General features: G+C 40.5%; 1 protein-coding gene across 2 annotated transcripts in view; it reads left to right on the top strand.

The window, feature by feature from the left end:
- NTM (neurotrimin) overlaps window positions 1-16,225 on the top strand; it is a 1,138,588-nt gene that overhangs the window by 769,495 nt on the left and 352,868 nt on the right. For both annotated transcript variants that reach the window (XM_078681941.1, XM_078681940.1), the window contains exon 3: window positions 2,151-2,276. In XM_078681941.1, the coding sequence (XP_078538067.1) occupies window positions 2,151-2,276 (126 nt within the window). The remainder of the gene's footprint in view (window positions 1-2,150; window positions 2,277-16,225) is intronic.

The following is a 16,225-nucleotide window of genomic DNA, read 5'->3' as shown; positions in this document are numbered from 1 at the left end:
AGAAAAAGAGTTGCACACCGTCTTTTTTAAGCCTACTTTTTTTCGTCTCCTTATTCATCCATCCTTATTGAACCTTATTCTTCTGAAGAATGGCGTGCTCGCTGATTCGTGCCAAGCCCACACGGCACGTGTAAAACATAAACACAAAAGTGGTGGAGTATTTCTTTGACCCCACCGCAGCGGCGACAGCCCTATTTTAATGTGCTGATGCTTCCATAGTTTTTCATATTTTAACTTTTCATCGTTTCATAATCATGTCGTAAACCATAATTTATACACTGCTCAATCATGTTCATTTAAATCGTATCATTTGAACTTCTCATCATGCGGGCGGATGCAAATTTTCCAGGTTTCTAGTGTAATGGCGGGCCATCCGAACCTCTTAGCCAAAAACACGAATAACGCAAGGTTCCATTTAAGCAGTTTGTTTATTTGTCCAATGCCGTTGGGTCCTTCGTCAGGGACCATACTGTAAATAACAATAAAACATATATTTAATATCCCCTTATTTAACCTCATACTTATTTCTTGAATCTTCACCCTCAACATACCTGCTCACTTCACATCATCTTCCTGTCCTGTGTAAGAATAGACGCTCTCTCTACTTCGTTGTTCTTCGTCATTTTAAACTCAACGCTCCCGCCCTCATAACTGTGACCCGCCCTTCTACTTAATCCCATTGCGCGCACCTGAGTAAACAAACACTTGAGTAAACAGACACTCGTCAGGGGAACTACATCTCCCATATCACCTTTTGGTGACGTGCTATATCGTCCAATCCAGGTTCCCAACGTTTTAACATAACAATGTCTCTATTATTCTAAACTATCATTTTTAAACACATGAATGTAAAATGTCCACAGTGAATTCATCAGACAACCATGGTAAAATAATTGTTTTCACATCTTCCACTGACGCGTCTGAACAAACTTGATGTGAAGTGAGCAGGTATGTTGAGGGTGAAGATTCAAGAAATAAGTATGAGGGCGGGTAATTACGCGACCCCCAGCTACAGAGATACTGAGTTGACCCCAAGGACGAATGAAGAAAGTTTTTATTTTGCTAACATACGAAGGGAATGACGTTATGCTAATGAATCATATAGAAGGAGGATATTTGTTTAAACGCTGTATGAATAACAATGTCTAAAAAATGTAAGTTTAAATAATATGTAAGTTAACGCGCAGTACGTTTTAGAGAATTGGATATCATGGGTTAAATAAGGGGATATTAAATATATGTTTTATTGTTATTTACAGTATGGTCCCTGACGAAGGACCCAACGGGTCCGAAATGCATTGGACAAATAAACAAACTGCTTAAATGGAACCTTGCGTTATTCGTGTTTTTGGCTAAGAGGTTCGGATGGCCCGCCATTACACTAGAAACCTGGAAAATTTGCATCCGCCCGCATGATGAGAAGTTCAAATGATACGATTTAAATGAACATGATTGAGCAGTGTATAAATTATGGTTTACGACATGATTATGAAACGATGAAAAGTTAAAATATGAAAAACTATGGAAGCATCAGCACATTAAAATAGGGCTGTCGCCGCTGCGGTGGGGTCAAAGAAATACTCCACCACTTTTGTGTTTTTGTCCCCATAAACAATGCCAAAAACAATATTGTTGGGGAACCTTGGGAGAAAAGCAAAGATTGTCAGGAATGACTCAGCTGCTGTGTTGTTCCTGGACTTTTAACCTTGTCAGTCTTGGGAAATTTTCTGAAAGAACTACAAAATGTACTCATGTCATACTGTATTTTAGTATTGCAGAGATTTCCTCATTTGGCAGAAAGGCAAAAAACACTTACAGATGTAAATATTTCTCATCAATAATTTTTTTGGGGCAAAATTGTTGGAATTCTAAAGGCCAGCAGCGTGTTTCCCTAATCAATTATAACAAATTGTGTGGAAATCGTTGTATTGCTGTTTGTGTAATGCGCCAATTTTGCAACAAAAACCATTTCATTGTGGTGTTTGTGTTGCGTACTTTTTGTTTCCAAATTACAGTTTTACAGAAATGTTTCATCATTCATCTTGTCTCAGGTTGTTTGTAGGTCATCTGGCCAGGCAACGCTGACCTTATTGAAAGTCTGTTGCCTCTTAAGGAGTCCTTTTCATAAGTTCTGTATTTTTTGTTTCTAGTGCCACCACAAATTGTGGAAATTTCATCAAACGTCGTTGTAAATGAAGGCAGCAACATCAGCTTAACCTGTGTAGCGACGGGGAGACCTGAACCTACTGTCAACTGGCGACAGGTGTCACGTAGTGGTAAGAAAAGCAGGGACAAAATGTGATTTAATGTGTCATCTTTAATGTGTTTATAATCCATGGGTATTAAAGACTACAGCCGCAAGTCCTACACTGAAGGCAAGTTTTCAGTGTTCTATAATTTGGTGAAGTCGTCTATAAATATGGCATGAGCTAATAGGGGTTGGACAGTCAAGAAAAGTCATAATTATTTTTTGCCTGACGTGAGCATCTACAGAGATCGATTCGGATACATACGTTTTTCTTTTTAAGCAAGTTTCTCGAAACACCGCACTGATGCAAATTTAAATGATACAAACCCCGACTAAAAATAAAGACCAATTAATGTTCTTTTATTTGATGTCTGCATAGAATGCGTTTTGTTTCTTTTGGTCATGACAGATTTCATTCTCGAGGAATCTCAGTAACGTCGGGAAGTTCAACCCTCTTCTCCTGAGCATGAATGGTCAGCTAATATTGTCCTTGAGGTTCCTGAGGTGTAACAAAACTCCTGTGTCCCACATTCAGACACATTACTGTGCATGTCGAAAATCAACAACACCACAAGTCTGGTCCGTCCTGGGAATTCAAAGCAGCCCTGGAAAAAAAATTCAGATCAGCCCCTGTACGTGCGTAGCGAGCAAGCGGCGCGAGCATGCCAAACCACTGATAGCGGAGCAAGGGTGGGTTCTCCCCTGCGAGAACATTTTGGGAGAATAAAGACAAAAATGGTGAATTTTTCAACACTTTTTTTATTACATATTTAAATGTATTAACTTTCAAAATATAGTATATAGTAAATGAAGATCTTAAATAGCATTAGGATGCCCAGTCATTTGTACCTACAGACATTCTTACAGAGAACACCAAAAATAGACAAGAGAGTATTGTATTGTAATTGCATTTATGTATCTCTTACTACCCCTGGCGAGGCATCAAAGCGCTTTTTGGGCGAGTAGCACGCTACTCCGGGACCCATAGAGGATTCGTGTTGAATTAGTATAGTGAAACATGCAAGTACATTTTAAGAGTTGGATAGGTTAGTCAGTTATTTGGATTCGGAAGGATAGCAGAAGGATAGAAGAGTTAAAAAAAAAGGTTTGTATTTATATAGCACTTGTTACCCCTGATGGGGTGTTGAAGCACTCTACTCCGGAAACCCATAAAGGATTAGTGCTGAATTAGTATGGTGAAATATGAAAGTAATTTGAGTGGTGGTACTGAATCGGAGAACACAAAGTATAAGTCAGACCGGCCCCCGTATGGTGCGTAGAGAGCACAGCGAGTGAGCGAGCCTGAGAACTACTAGGGGGGCTTTTGAGAATTATCCCTCCGAGAATTTTTTGGGAGAAAGGCTAAAACTGTGCATTTTACAACACCTTTTTCATCCCATATTTAATTGTACTAATTTTGAAAGCACAGTGGGCAGACAGGCTCTCTTGGCTGTCACCATGTCCTTAAAGGCAGTCCACTGTGCCCTTTTCACACCTGTGTTACAGGAAGATTACTGGAGCTGGACTGGTCTCTCCCCAGTGCAGGGGACCCCTTGTTATTACACACGGCCGGCCTCCAGGCCCTTTGATGTCCACGAGGACAGGCCCAGGTCATTTGAATATTACTGCTTGCCTGATCCTGATCCATCCTGTTCCCCAGGCAATGTGTCAGTCTTGCCGGCTCCAGCCTTCAAAAGCGACATGACTGGTTTACTCAACACTTGTTGTAGGAGGCAGTAATATTGCTTGCTCGCTGCTTATGGACCAGCAGTATTCGAGCAGCACTAGGAGCGTGGGCTAGCAGCGCCTACAAGATGCCACAAGAGGGGAGGATGGGGGGAGGGGATTTAAGGAGGCGACAGCGAGGGCAGGCAGCACAGGGGCATGGCAAACCACCACCAACACGGCTGTCAAATTAGTAGCACTTTCGCACTACTAGATTGAATGACGGACATGTGTGAGGAGGGCTGGTGTGAATATTTTTGGAAAAAAATGCAGCAGAGGCTTCAGCACATGTGAAGCGTGCATGTGCTGCTATAGTTTGCTGTCGCGGGCAGGAGAGAGAGAAGGGGAGGCTAGCAGCATGGACTTGGTGCAAACTGTTACAATGGCCTTCTGACTTTGTTACTGGGGCCAGTTTTGCTAACACATCTCCCCTCAATCAACAAAACCAGCCCTTTGTGACAAAACCGGCCCCCACCCTTACAACCTTCCTGGGTGAGGGCCTAGTGCCCGGTATCACCAGTCCAACCATGCACAAGATAGGACCTGAGCTCCAGACAGCAAAGCTCACAATCGGTGGATTCCTCTTGTGTTTCTCAGTGTTCTTTGAGCAGGGCGGAGTGAAACTCATTTTATCTATATCTCGCTCTGTTATTGAGGTAGCACACATGCTGTAAACAGCTGGATTTGGTAAAATCAAGCACACAGAACCGTTCTGCACCCACATGCAATCACACAAAATACTAGTGATCTGGCCCCTGAGAGGGGAGAGGACAAGGATTTTATATTTATTAAATATGCTTTCCATAATAGGCCTAAATAGTTCAAGTAACCGCACTTTGAACTAGGATAAGAATGCCAAGCCTCATATTCCAAAATGTTTGAAGACGCCATGGTCGTATATCCAATCGCATTAAGCACCACAAGACCTAATCCCCCATTTCAGTGGTGCTTAGACTTTTATTTGTTGCTTTTTGTCAGTTCTCATATTAACGAAGTGCAAAACTGTATATGTTTTCCGGCAATTAAGGAAACATTTTGTAAAATTATGTAACATTAATGTTAATCACATAGATTGCACTTTGGGGTGTCTTTTTTCTTAGTTCAATATATTTTGTATTGACGTGTTCACAATCTGATATACAGAAATACACATACATAAAGAATGATATTATGGTGAGGAAGCTAGGTGACGACCAAACACACCCTTCTAGATCTCCTGAGTGTCACGCTTACTCCGGGCCCCCAACAAAGGGGCTTGGCTCGGATGACCCCCGTTGCATGAGTGGGGAGCAGTGACACCCTCACAAACCCCCAGGGACCAACACTGCTGACACCGCCTGCTGCGCACTCCCCAGATGCAGCGATCTTGAAGAGCAATGCAGTGATTGGGAGAGCTGCTATCTTGCCCCAGTAATTCCATATCAACCCACCCGCCTTGGTTCTGAAGGGTGACCTTACATAGAGGTGCTTCCCTGAGCCCTACCATTGCATGTCTGAAGCGAGGCTTTTGACTCCAGCCCTGCACCGTTTCTCACCTCGGCACCGGACAGAGAAACAGGGCCTCGGCCCCATCAGCTCTGCATCGACAAAGACATTGGTTCGTCAGAGGGGCCTCCTCTGCCTCTGGCACCAGACTCTCCTAGGGAGGGTAGCATAGCTACCACCAGCGCACTGTGAGTAGGCCCCTCAGCCCCCGCTTTATCTACCACAAAGGCAGCTACACCTGGGGATATATACATTTTGGAGCACATATGCCCTTTGTTTGAGATAGAGTAAAGACATTTCATACAGTCTTCCTAATGGCTTCTTTGATTTTTATGAAGAAATAAAACTCCCAAGGTTGTATCTTACATTTATCAGTGAGCAAGGCAAAGGAGAGAGGTAATTTCTAGGGACCTAGGTCTTTAATTAGTCGGATCCTAGAATTTGCCCAGCTTTTCCAGATGTCGGGCTTAGAGTCAATTTTGATACGCTGATTAAACCAGATAAATGTCATCTCTGATTTTACCAAATTATTTTTAGAACATTTATCAAGTGAATTTAGAGCAATCACAGTATCTTTTCAGATATGATAAGAGTGAGGAACTTAATTAAATCTTTGCATGAGTAAATTGATGTGATTTAGTGGATTGACTAGATCCATCCAGGTGAAGTAAATTCCTCTAAGGATGGAGTTGGTACATAAAGTGTGAAGCAGTGGATATATAGTCAGGAAAAATAAAAATGGGGATAAGGTACATCAATGTCTGATTTTGTGGTAAAGCAAGAATGTCTAATATTTTACCTTCTATTTTGATAAGAGCTGTGGGCTTACGCTTGAGGGACATTGCTATGCCTGTGAAACGATGACCTAGATTTAATGTATCTAGAAGAGTTTCGAGAAACAGCCAAGAGACCTTATTAAATAGCGTCTCAGGATCCAGGTGGATCAGGGTCAGGGAGGAAATTGATTTTGCCCTCACAGTGATGTGAGTGAATAATCGTATAATGTCTGTAGCTAGTCTGCCTTTTACAAAACTCGTTTGAGTAGGGTGTATAAGAGAGGGGTTCGATTTCAGTAACTGAAGCACTAGTAGTTTGACAAGTATTTTATAATCGGTGTTTAATAACAAAATCGCTTTGTAATTTTTGTGTTCAAGCAGTATGCCGTGGATGCACTGCCAACAGTCAGCACAACTGCCTCAAAGTGTGTAAATAATGTTTTGACTTGGGGCAGTAGTGCATCTTGATAGGTTTTATAGAAGGTTGCGGGAATACTTCTGAGCCTAGGATTATACTACATTTAAGGTATTTGATAGCATTTAAGATTTCCTTCTCTTCAATTTCTTTATTGTGAGCTCTGTTCGTGAAGTTATCAGGTCAAGAAGATTTAGATTATCAGGTTTTGATTTGAAAAGATACTCATTCCTATTCTTTGTAAGGGGTATACAATTCTACAAAAAAATAATCCAAATAGCATCAGAGTTTTACAAGCTGTAGCCTTTTTATCTTTGATTGCTGGTAAAGAAGAACTTGTGGTCCCATGTTTTAGATGTAGGGCAAGATGTTTCCCAGCTTCATTATGTAAAATAACAGGAGCCCCCTGGTGCAAATAGCAATCCTGGGTCAGGGTAGAAAATAATTGTAAGCAAAAGTTCCCAGGCATACACAAACGTACTAGCAAGTACACATGTAGATAAGATTATCTACAACAACATTAGCCAAACTGCTTTCTCCAATAAAAATTGGTTTTAATTTCTCAGATATTCATAAAAAATTCATATGATAAAAATACATTACAATGTTCAGAGTCAATGCAAACTTCATTGTAACTATACATGATTTGTTAAGATTAAAATTTCGATAAACATTTTAAAAATGATGGTTTCCTGTCGACGCGTTTCGACACGTAAGTTGTGTCTTCCTCAGGACTGTACCATCGGTGTTCTGTAAAAATAATAATCATGGACATTTTTTACTATATGATTCTTTTCCTGGTAAAGCAGTTTGCACTCGTTTATAACATGTTCGTTGTACCGCTAAACATTCTTCCATGGCTATTGATATACCGCATTATTGCTCAAAACATCTGTATACAACCCATTTGACTATGTCTGTTGTCTCTATACATATATGCATCTTCAAGGTGGAACATCAACTTATTTAGAATGCTAATAACAGTGTCAACTTTGGTTATATAACATCATAAAAATAGAGCACAAACATGTCTTATCATTCTTTTACATTATTACCATTTGCCATATACACTTAAAGTTGTTTGGTGACCCTGGTGGTTCGTTGATAGCTTAAGGACAAACTTATTTTGTTAACTTAAAGACACGTTTTTGTCAGGTTAGGCTGGCATAAGTATATACTGTGCTGTATATATACATAAACTGAGTATAGGCATACCCCAAAGGCGTATCAGTCTGCACAGCCGTAGATGTGTTTCTGCCCACTGTGCAGAGTAAACCTCGCGGAAGAGGGTATCCAGCAAGGCACCACAAGGAATGCTTGCTAATTTATTAATGCATATTTGTTATTCAAAAATAAATAAAACATGGAAAATAATAAAAATAATAAATAGCTCATGCGTGTGAGCCAGTCTCTGCCTGTATCACTGGATAACACACATATTAACCCTAAACTATTTTTATCTAGGGGACAGATATTTCAGATACACACGTATATCACGAAAGCCTGTCTCTTCCCTATATTACGCGATTGTTTATTAAATCGTACTTTATACTCACACTTGAAAGTGTCTCACCTTATAGCGTGTCTCAACTAGGCGTTAGTATGTATTGGGTTTCAATTTTCTAAGGGCGAGTTACACAGCGAAGTTACCCAGTCACAGAGATATCAAAGTATTTAATATCTGAAATGGTTTGGACACAAACAGTATCATATAAGTTGATATAATTTCGTTAGGACAGCACATTTATATTACATATTTAACACTAGTGCCTATTACCTCGAATGTGGTGGCATATCTTCATATGACAATATTAAAATACGCTTTATCAGGAAGCTGGGGACGCTGTAAACCGCTTGTATTACCGCCCCTAGAGTTAAAACAATTTTTTAGATAATGTAGAGTATGTTTACTTTTCCTTTTTATATTGGACAACATAGCGGTTCTTACCGACTTAACTTCAAAAGACCACGCTTCCTCAAAGGGTTTAGTATTACATGTAGACCAGCAGGGGGATTGACCGACTTGACGGAATGGAAACCGTCCGTTTGGTGGCGGGTAAAATGAAACACCGCTCTGTGCAGACCCCGGTAGCTGTAAAAATGAAATCCTAATCTCAGATACATGGTCTATACATTTACTTGGCCTTATTCTTTAAATTTGGAAAAACAAAGCGGTGCTTACCAACTTAGTACCAAAAACGTCCCAACTGCTCAGAGGGTTAAGTATGGCGTGAGAACAAGCAGGGGGACGGCCAGACTTGACGGAATACAAATCGTCCGTTTGGTAGCGGGTAAGATGAAAGACCGCTCTATGGAGACACCGGCAGCTGTAAAAACGGAGTCCTAATTTTAAAACATGTATATCTCTAGCTTGTCTCTCTTGAATAAACGGGCATGGATCCCGTGTAAATAATTCTTACCGATGCACTCGCAACACTCTAGATGACTAAATGGGGCGGTACAGCGTATACGCAATTCGTCGTGCCGTTGGTCTAACTGTAAGGCAAGGGAAAGAGGGTGTCACCCGGGCGAAGTTCACACTTCACTTGCTTACGAGAGTGGTAAACAATACTGACGCCTATCTGCTCTTACCGTTGTCACCGGTCCGTGAGTCACAAATCTTGTCTTCCCTCATTCGGTCAAGGTTTGAATCTGTTACTTCACGGGCCTTTTATATAACCAGACTAGCTATTGGTGGATGCAGTCCATTTTATTTAAAGGGATATACCGCCCTTCACACAGCTCCGTCCGTTCTCAGCACTAAGTTCATAGCGGGGCAGCGTCACACAAATAAGTGTTTCTCATTCATTTTCTCATGGAACAGATATAGCGGTGATTATCTAACTCTAACGCGATTTCTTTCCAAGGGAATTTATTACGTTCCTATTATTGGACCCTGGCAAGAGTGTTGTTATTTTACCCCATTCGATCTCTTTCCAAGGGAAATTATTACGTTCCTATTATTGGACCCTGACACAAGTGTTATTGTTTTAACCCCATTCGGATGGATAGGGAATGGATGGGAAAAAGGGCGGGGGGGGGGGCGAGGGGGAGAAAAGGGGGAGGGGGGGGCCAGGGGGAAAGAGAGAGGGGGCACACTTCATCTTTAGAACCACCATAGATTAAGACAAACACCCCTTCACAGATGTTCTAGAGCGTGTATCAGACCTAATAATGAGGCTCCTGGATACCTCATTCAACCATCGTTGAACTGTTATTACTATTAGAGGATGGCATTTGCCCAGGGCAGATCATTGTTCAGGCCTTGCGAGAATGTCTTAAGCGAAAAAATCCAGAAGACTTCTTTCTTCTTTCTTATTTTGTCGCCACCAGCATTTTCGGGTATATGTATTTTCTCAAGAATGCGCCACCTGATGTCGGTTGGGGCATGGCGATACTCTATATAATGACTCACTAGGGGAGATGTTAATTTCTTTGTCTCCATAGAGCGGTCTTTCATCTTACCCGCTACCAAACGGACGATTTGTATTCCGTCAAGTCTGGCCGTCCCCCTGCTTGTTCTCACGCCATACTTAACCCTCTGAGCAGTTGGGACGTTTTTGGTACTAAGTTGGTAAGCACCGCTTTGTTTTTCCAAATTTAAAGAATAAGGCCAAGTAAATGTATAGACCATGTATCTGAGATTAGGATTTCATTTTTACAGCTACCGGGGTCTGCACAGAGCGGTGTTTCATTTTACCCGCCACCAAACGGACGGTTTCCATTCCGTCAAGTCGGTCAATCCCCCTGCTGGTCTACATGTAATACTAAACCCTTTGAGGAAGCGTGGTCTTTTGAAGTTAAGTCGGTAAGAACCGCTATGTTGTCCAATATAAAAAGGAAAAGTAAACATACTCTACATTATCTAAAAAATTGTTTTAACTCTAGGGGCGGTAATACAAGCGGTTTACAGCGTCCCCAGCTTCCTGATAAAGCGTATTTTAATATTGTCATATGAAGATATGCCACCACATTCGAGGTAATAGGCACTAGTGTTAAATATGTAATATAAATGTGCTGTCCTAACGAAATTATATCAACTTATATGATACTGTTTGTGTCCAAACCATTTCAGATATTAAATACTTTGATATCTCTGTGACTGGGTAACTTCGCTGTGTAACTCGCCCTTAGAAAATTGAAACCCAATACATACCAACGCCTAGTTGAGACACGCTATAAGGTGAGACACTTTCAAGTGTGAGTATAAAGTACGATTTAATAAACAATCGCGTAATATAGGGAAGAGACAGGCTTTCGTGATATACGTGTGTATCTGAAATATCTGTCCCCTAGATAAAAATAGTTTAGGGTTAATATGTGTGTTATCCAGTGATACAGGCAGAGACTGGCTCACACGCATGAGCTATTTATTATTTTTATTATTTTCCATGTTTTATTTATTTTTGAATAACAAATATGCATTAATAAATTAGCAAGCATTCCTTGTGGTGCCTTGCTGGATACCCTCTTCCGCGAGGTTTACTCTGCACAGTGGGCAGAAACACATCTACGGCTGTGCAGACTGATACGCCTTTGGGGTATGCCTATACTCAGTTTATGTATATATACAGCACAGTATATACTTATGCCAGCCTAACCTGACAAAAACGTGTCTTTAAGTTAACAAAATAAGTTTGTCCTTAAGCTATCAACGAACCACCAGGGTCACCAAACAACTTTAAGTGTATATGGCAAATGGTAATAATGTAAAAGAATGATAAGACATGTTTGTGCTCTATTTTTATGATGTTATATAACCAAAGTTGACACTGTTATTAGCATTCTAAATAAGTTGATGTTCCACCTTGAAGATGCATATATGTATAGAGACAACAGACATAGTCAAATGGGTTGTATACAGATGTTTTGAGCAATAATGCGGTATATCAATAGCCATGGAAGAATGTTTAGCGGTACAACGAACATGTTATAAACGAGTGCAAACTGCTTTACCAGGAAAAGAATCATATAGTAAAAAATGTCCATGATTATTATTTTTACAGAACACCGATGGTACAGTCCTGAGGAAGACACAACTTACGTGTCGAAACGCGTCGACAGGAAACCATCATTTTTAAAATGTTTATCGAAATTTTAATCTTAACAAATCATGTATAGTTACAATGAAGTTTGCATTGACTCTGAACATTGTAATGTATTTTTATCATATGAATTTTTTATGAATATCTGAGAAATTAAAACCAATTTTTATTGGAGAAAGCAGTTTGGCTAATGTTGTTGTAGATAATCTTATCTACATGTGTACTTGCTAGTACGTTTGTGTATGCCTGGGAACTTTTGCTTACAATTGTTTCCCAGCTTCATTACATGCCAACAGATTCATGGCTCCAAATTTATTTGATCATACATGTCCCCATTCACCAAGTATTTTATTGGATTCATATTTCAGCAGTTTTATTTCGAGGATGTTATTCCGGACAAGGGAATTGGATCTTTTTAATTCAAGCTGCCTTATAAGCGACTCCAGATTCTCAAGTCTCTTGTTTCGATCTATATTCTTCACAGCCATGATAGACATGATTATCCCTTAACTGTGACCTTCATCACTACCGATATAATTTCTGAGAAAAGGTTATAGGTAGCTTTATCTTTAAAGAAGATAGGCAGAGCCACATATATATATATATAGTCCTTTTCAACCAGGTCCTCAAGGACACTCTTGTTCATTCTATATATATTGTTTTTGGGGACTGTTTTCCCAACTTGATATTGAGGGAAATACAAGCATGGTCGGAGATGGCAATTGGTTCAATTGTAGAGTGAGATGATAATGGAACAAGGTTACCACTAGTGAGTATGTAATCTATTCTTGTTAATGAACTGCGAGGATGTGAGTAGAAATTGAATTCACTGCTGCTTGTATTGTCTAAGTGGCAGTCAGTACTATATTTGTATAACTTGTCCAGCCAGACAGAGTTCAGATATTTAATATTTTAAATTCAAATAGGAACAATAAAGACAAAACAATTTGTAAGTGGGACACAAGCCTCCATCCAACTAAACCATAAGGGACAAACAATGAAGAACACAAAAGGCTCAGGCAAAGCTGTAGGTTTGTTAAACACACAACTTTCAATGTAACAAACCTATTGCAAGAGAACACCTTTACACATTAAATGACAATTTAGAGCACTGTATAAGGTGTATTTGGTGTTGACGGCATTTCAATCCATATATACAATAAATGGATCATCATCAGGACATTTAGAATAAGCATGCCTCTGTGCAATTGCCTTTAATAATTGAGGTACAATTAGGAGAAGGAAAAGGGGGGAAAAAAGTAATACAAATTATTAAAAGAGAGCACCGGTTCAGGTACAAACATAAGAATAAAATACGGACTAGTCTGTTTCATGTAGCAAGCTTTGGGTGCACCTCATAAATAGAGAACAATTACACATTTGCCTTAATGACAAGGTCTGAAGGAGGCCATGCGAGTAGAGATAAAAACATGGAAGGAAGGAAAATGCATAGCCATTCTGTGCTTGGCGCTTGAAGGTGCCTAAGAAATATTAAAAGGCGAGCGATTCCGCTGTGAACTGGGAAGACTGAACATGTGTGCCTTAGGTAAGTTAAGCGGTGAATAAACGCTTATAGGAATACACATACATATTGCAAATCCCAGTTGTAGTGAGACAGAGTAGAGCAAGAATGCAGGTGCTAGAAGCCAAATTGCATATTTATGTGGATTTGGTGCAAGGCAGAGCATCTTGCTGAGCTGCCCTGTATATAGTTGAAAGGTAGGAATGTGGCCGACCTATGGCATACAGCACATTCCTACCCTTTGCCCTTAGCGATCTTGCCGTGCCCATGAATAATAAAGGAATATTGAGGGATCTGAGACCCGATCTCAAACTTAGAAAACCTTTCCTCTGAATCACCGTTAGTCTCTTATAGTCTTGGGAAATCACATTTATTTGGGCATATCAAGGACTTCTACTTCCTCATTTGGTCAAAGATTAGGCCTGTGTGCTGATATAGGAGCGGTCAAAAGATCACGCCTTCAGAGTTTGTTGGGTCAAGGTTCGTCTGGTAGGGATCCTATGGGCTCCTTTGATTTCAAAGTCCTTCACTATGGTTAAACCTAGAGCTTTCGGTATTGATGACTCCAGGATGATGACACAGGATTCTGCCTATTTTTGAGAGTTCTCTGGGAGGCCAAATATTCACAAATTAACTCCTCTGTTCATGTCTTCTAGTTCCATGACCTCCATCTCTTTTTAGGCTAGTTTCTTAGCCATTATGTAAGATTCTTTGATCTGGGTTGTCTGGGCATCTTCTGTTCTGTGGGTCCACGTTTCTGCCTCAACAAGTCTGCTGGCTAGAGATTTGACATCCTTTCTCAAGCCATATACCTCAGTTGTCAGACTTCCTTGCTCATTGTTTTGCATTGCGTTAGATCATGAAGAGAGTTTAAGCGATGAAGAATGATATCCAAGGCATTGGCAGATTTTCCCATTACTAGAGAGTTTGGAAGAGGTAGGTCCTGTTTCCTTCTTCTTTGGCCCACTTTTTGGTCTTTCATGCCTTTTGTTTGTTTGCCCTCTTTAGAGTCCTTCAATGGCGAGTCATAGTACAAATTGAGAAGGAGTAGTTAAGATTAAGAAAACAGTAAGAGGGTGAGTAGACAACATGCCAGCCACCATAAGAGGCCAAAGATAATCTCTTGTATCGATAGGACATTCCAGTTGATGTATGACCCCTGTGAAAATTCGGGACGTTAACTTAGACGAGACTTGAGCTGTACTGCAAGGCAATACGTTCAGTATACCTATCTGTAGGTGCAGGGTATGTGCTAATTAAATAAGATGGGGAGTTTTCTCCTAAGTAATTTTGTGTCGGGGTTGTCCATAGGATGTGTTTTTCACCACAGCAAAACCACATTTAGTTGAATTACTGGTCCGTATCGCCCCATCTATATCTCTTTAACAGTGGTCAAAGAAGAACTCTAACCAGGAGCAGAAGAAGGATCTGCAGACATGGTCGCTGGCTGGTGATTAACTTGGAGAGTGTCACGTATTGGTTCGGTGAGAGGCAGCTTGCAGGCATTTTGGGACTGTGAGGATTGTTGATGTAAGCTCGGTTCCTGAAGATTGTTGCAGCCAGATGAACAGGAGAGCAGAGGTAGTGTACACTCACTCACTCACTTGTCGCAGAGATATTGGCAGAGTCACGAGAGGGGTAAGAAACAAAACCCATCCGGTCACAATCCTTTTAGGAGGATTGCTTAATTTACAGTGGGCTTGCAGCGAGCGCCAGGTTATGATTCATGGTGCCATCTTGGGCATCGCCACAGCTGGACAATAGCGGCTGCACTACGTAAAGAGTGCACATTAAATCCGGGCTCAAGGCCATACTGTACTGGAAGTAGGTTGCAGGGTGGTGAACAATGGTCCATTTCAGAGAATTGGTGATGGAGAACTACCATTCATCCATTACCTCACAGTGGAGCTCCAAACCTAGGCCACCATTTTCATCTGGCTTAAGACACACCCCGCTCACTTTGGGATATCTTGAGTGAATATTATTCTTGAGAGCTACTTTGAATTCAAAATCTACTTAAAATACCCATAAGGAGGTTAGTTAGCAGGGGAAAATGTTTCTTGCAATATATATTATCTTAATAACCCTGCCTCCCATATGAAATGTTTGACCTGAACCAGGCCTTTGTAGTAAAATTCATGTAATAAGTACAATGCAATTTTCAAATGATGTCAAAGTAACAGAAAATGTTGTACCTGTCTCCAAAAATGATTCAGTTTAAAATTTTATATTAAGTGTATTCTTGTTTTTCTCTGTCCATCAATGAAGATCTTTGGATTTTCATAAAATGATATGCAAAACACAGTTACTTATACGGGTTTTCAGTCAGTGCTTTTCATCCATTGGTCAGTTGTTGTGTCATTCGTATTTGTCTTCAGTCCTCCAAAACAAACCGCATGGGACAGTGTGTCAGTCCACTTTAACCACTGGCTAACTTCACTATGAGTGATGCTATTCAGCCCTTTTGCAAGGACTACCATGGACTTCTGTGACGAGGCATGCTTTTTAGAACTGAAATGTGTTTTTGCTTTTAGCCACTGTTCTTTTTTTTTTTTTAGAATGACAAGGGCCTAGTGACTCCCCCAACACTAAAGTTTTACAAAAACCATGACTGAACAAAACAAGCATTATTAAAGCCAAAAGATGGCAGCCAGTGCCAGCCGTTTGACTTTTCCAATGCTTACTGTTTGATGTTGTACCATTAGAATTGGCGAGCAAGCATTTTGGATGTTACCAGCAATGGCTCCTTTATCCCACGTGTTTGTTAGAACTGGGGGTCTTTAGAGGGCTGAGGTAGGTACTTTAGTCCAAATAGTGAACCTTGCTTCTAGTCAGGGAAAGGAGGGACACACTCTTAGATAACCCCTGCTCACCCTCTGGTAGATTGGCACGAGCAGCCAGGCTTAACTCCAAGGTAATGTGTAAAGTATTTGCAACCACACTCCCTGTAACACCGTGACAACACCACAAATGGACACCACACTGATTTAGGAAAATAGCGGCATCTTT

Source organism: Lissotriton helveticus, chromosome 3_1 (genome assembly GCF_964261635.1).
Source record: "Lissotriton helveticus chromosome 3_1, aLisHel1.1, whole genome shotgun sequence".
Lineage (NCBI taxonomy): Eukaryota > Metazoa > Chordata > Amphibia > Caudata > Salamandridae > Lissotriton > Lissotriton helveticus.
The sequence above is the reverse complement of the archived record's forward strand: the minus strand, read 5'-3'. Positions and strand labels throughout refer to the sequence as shown.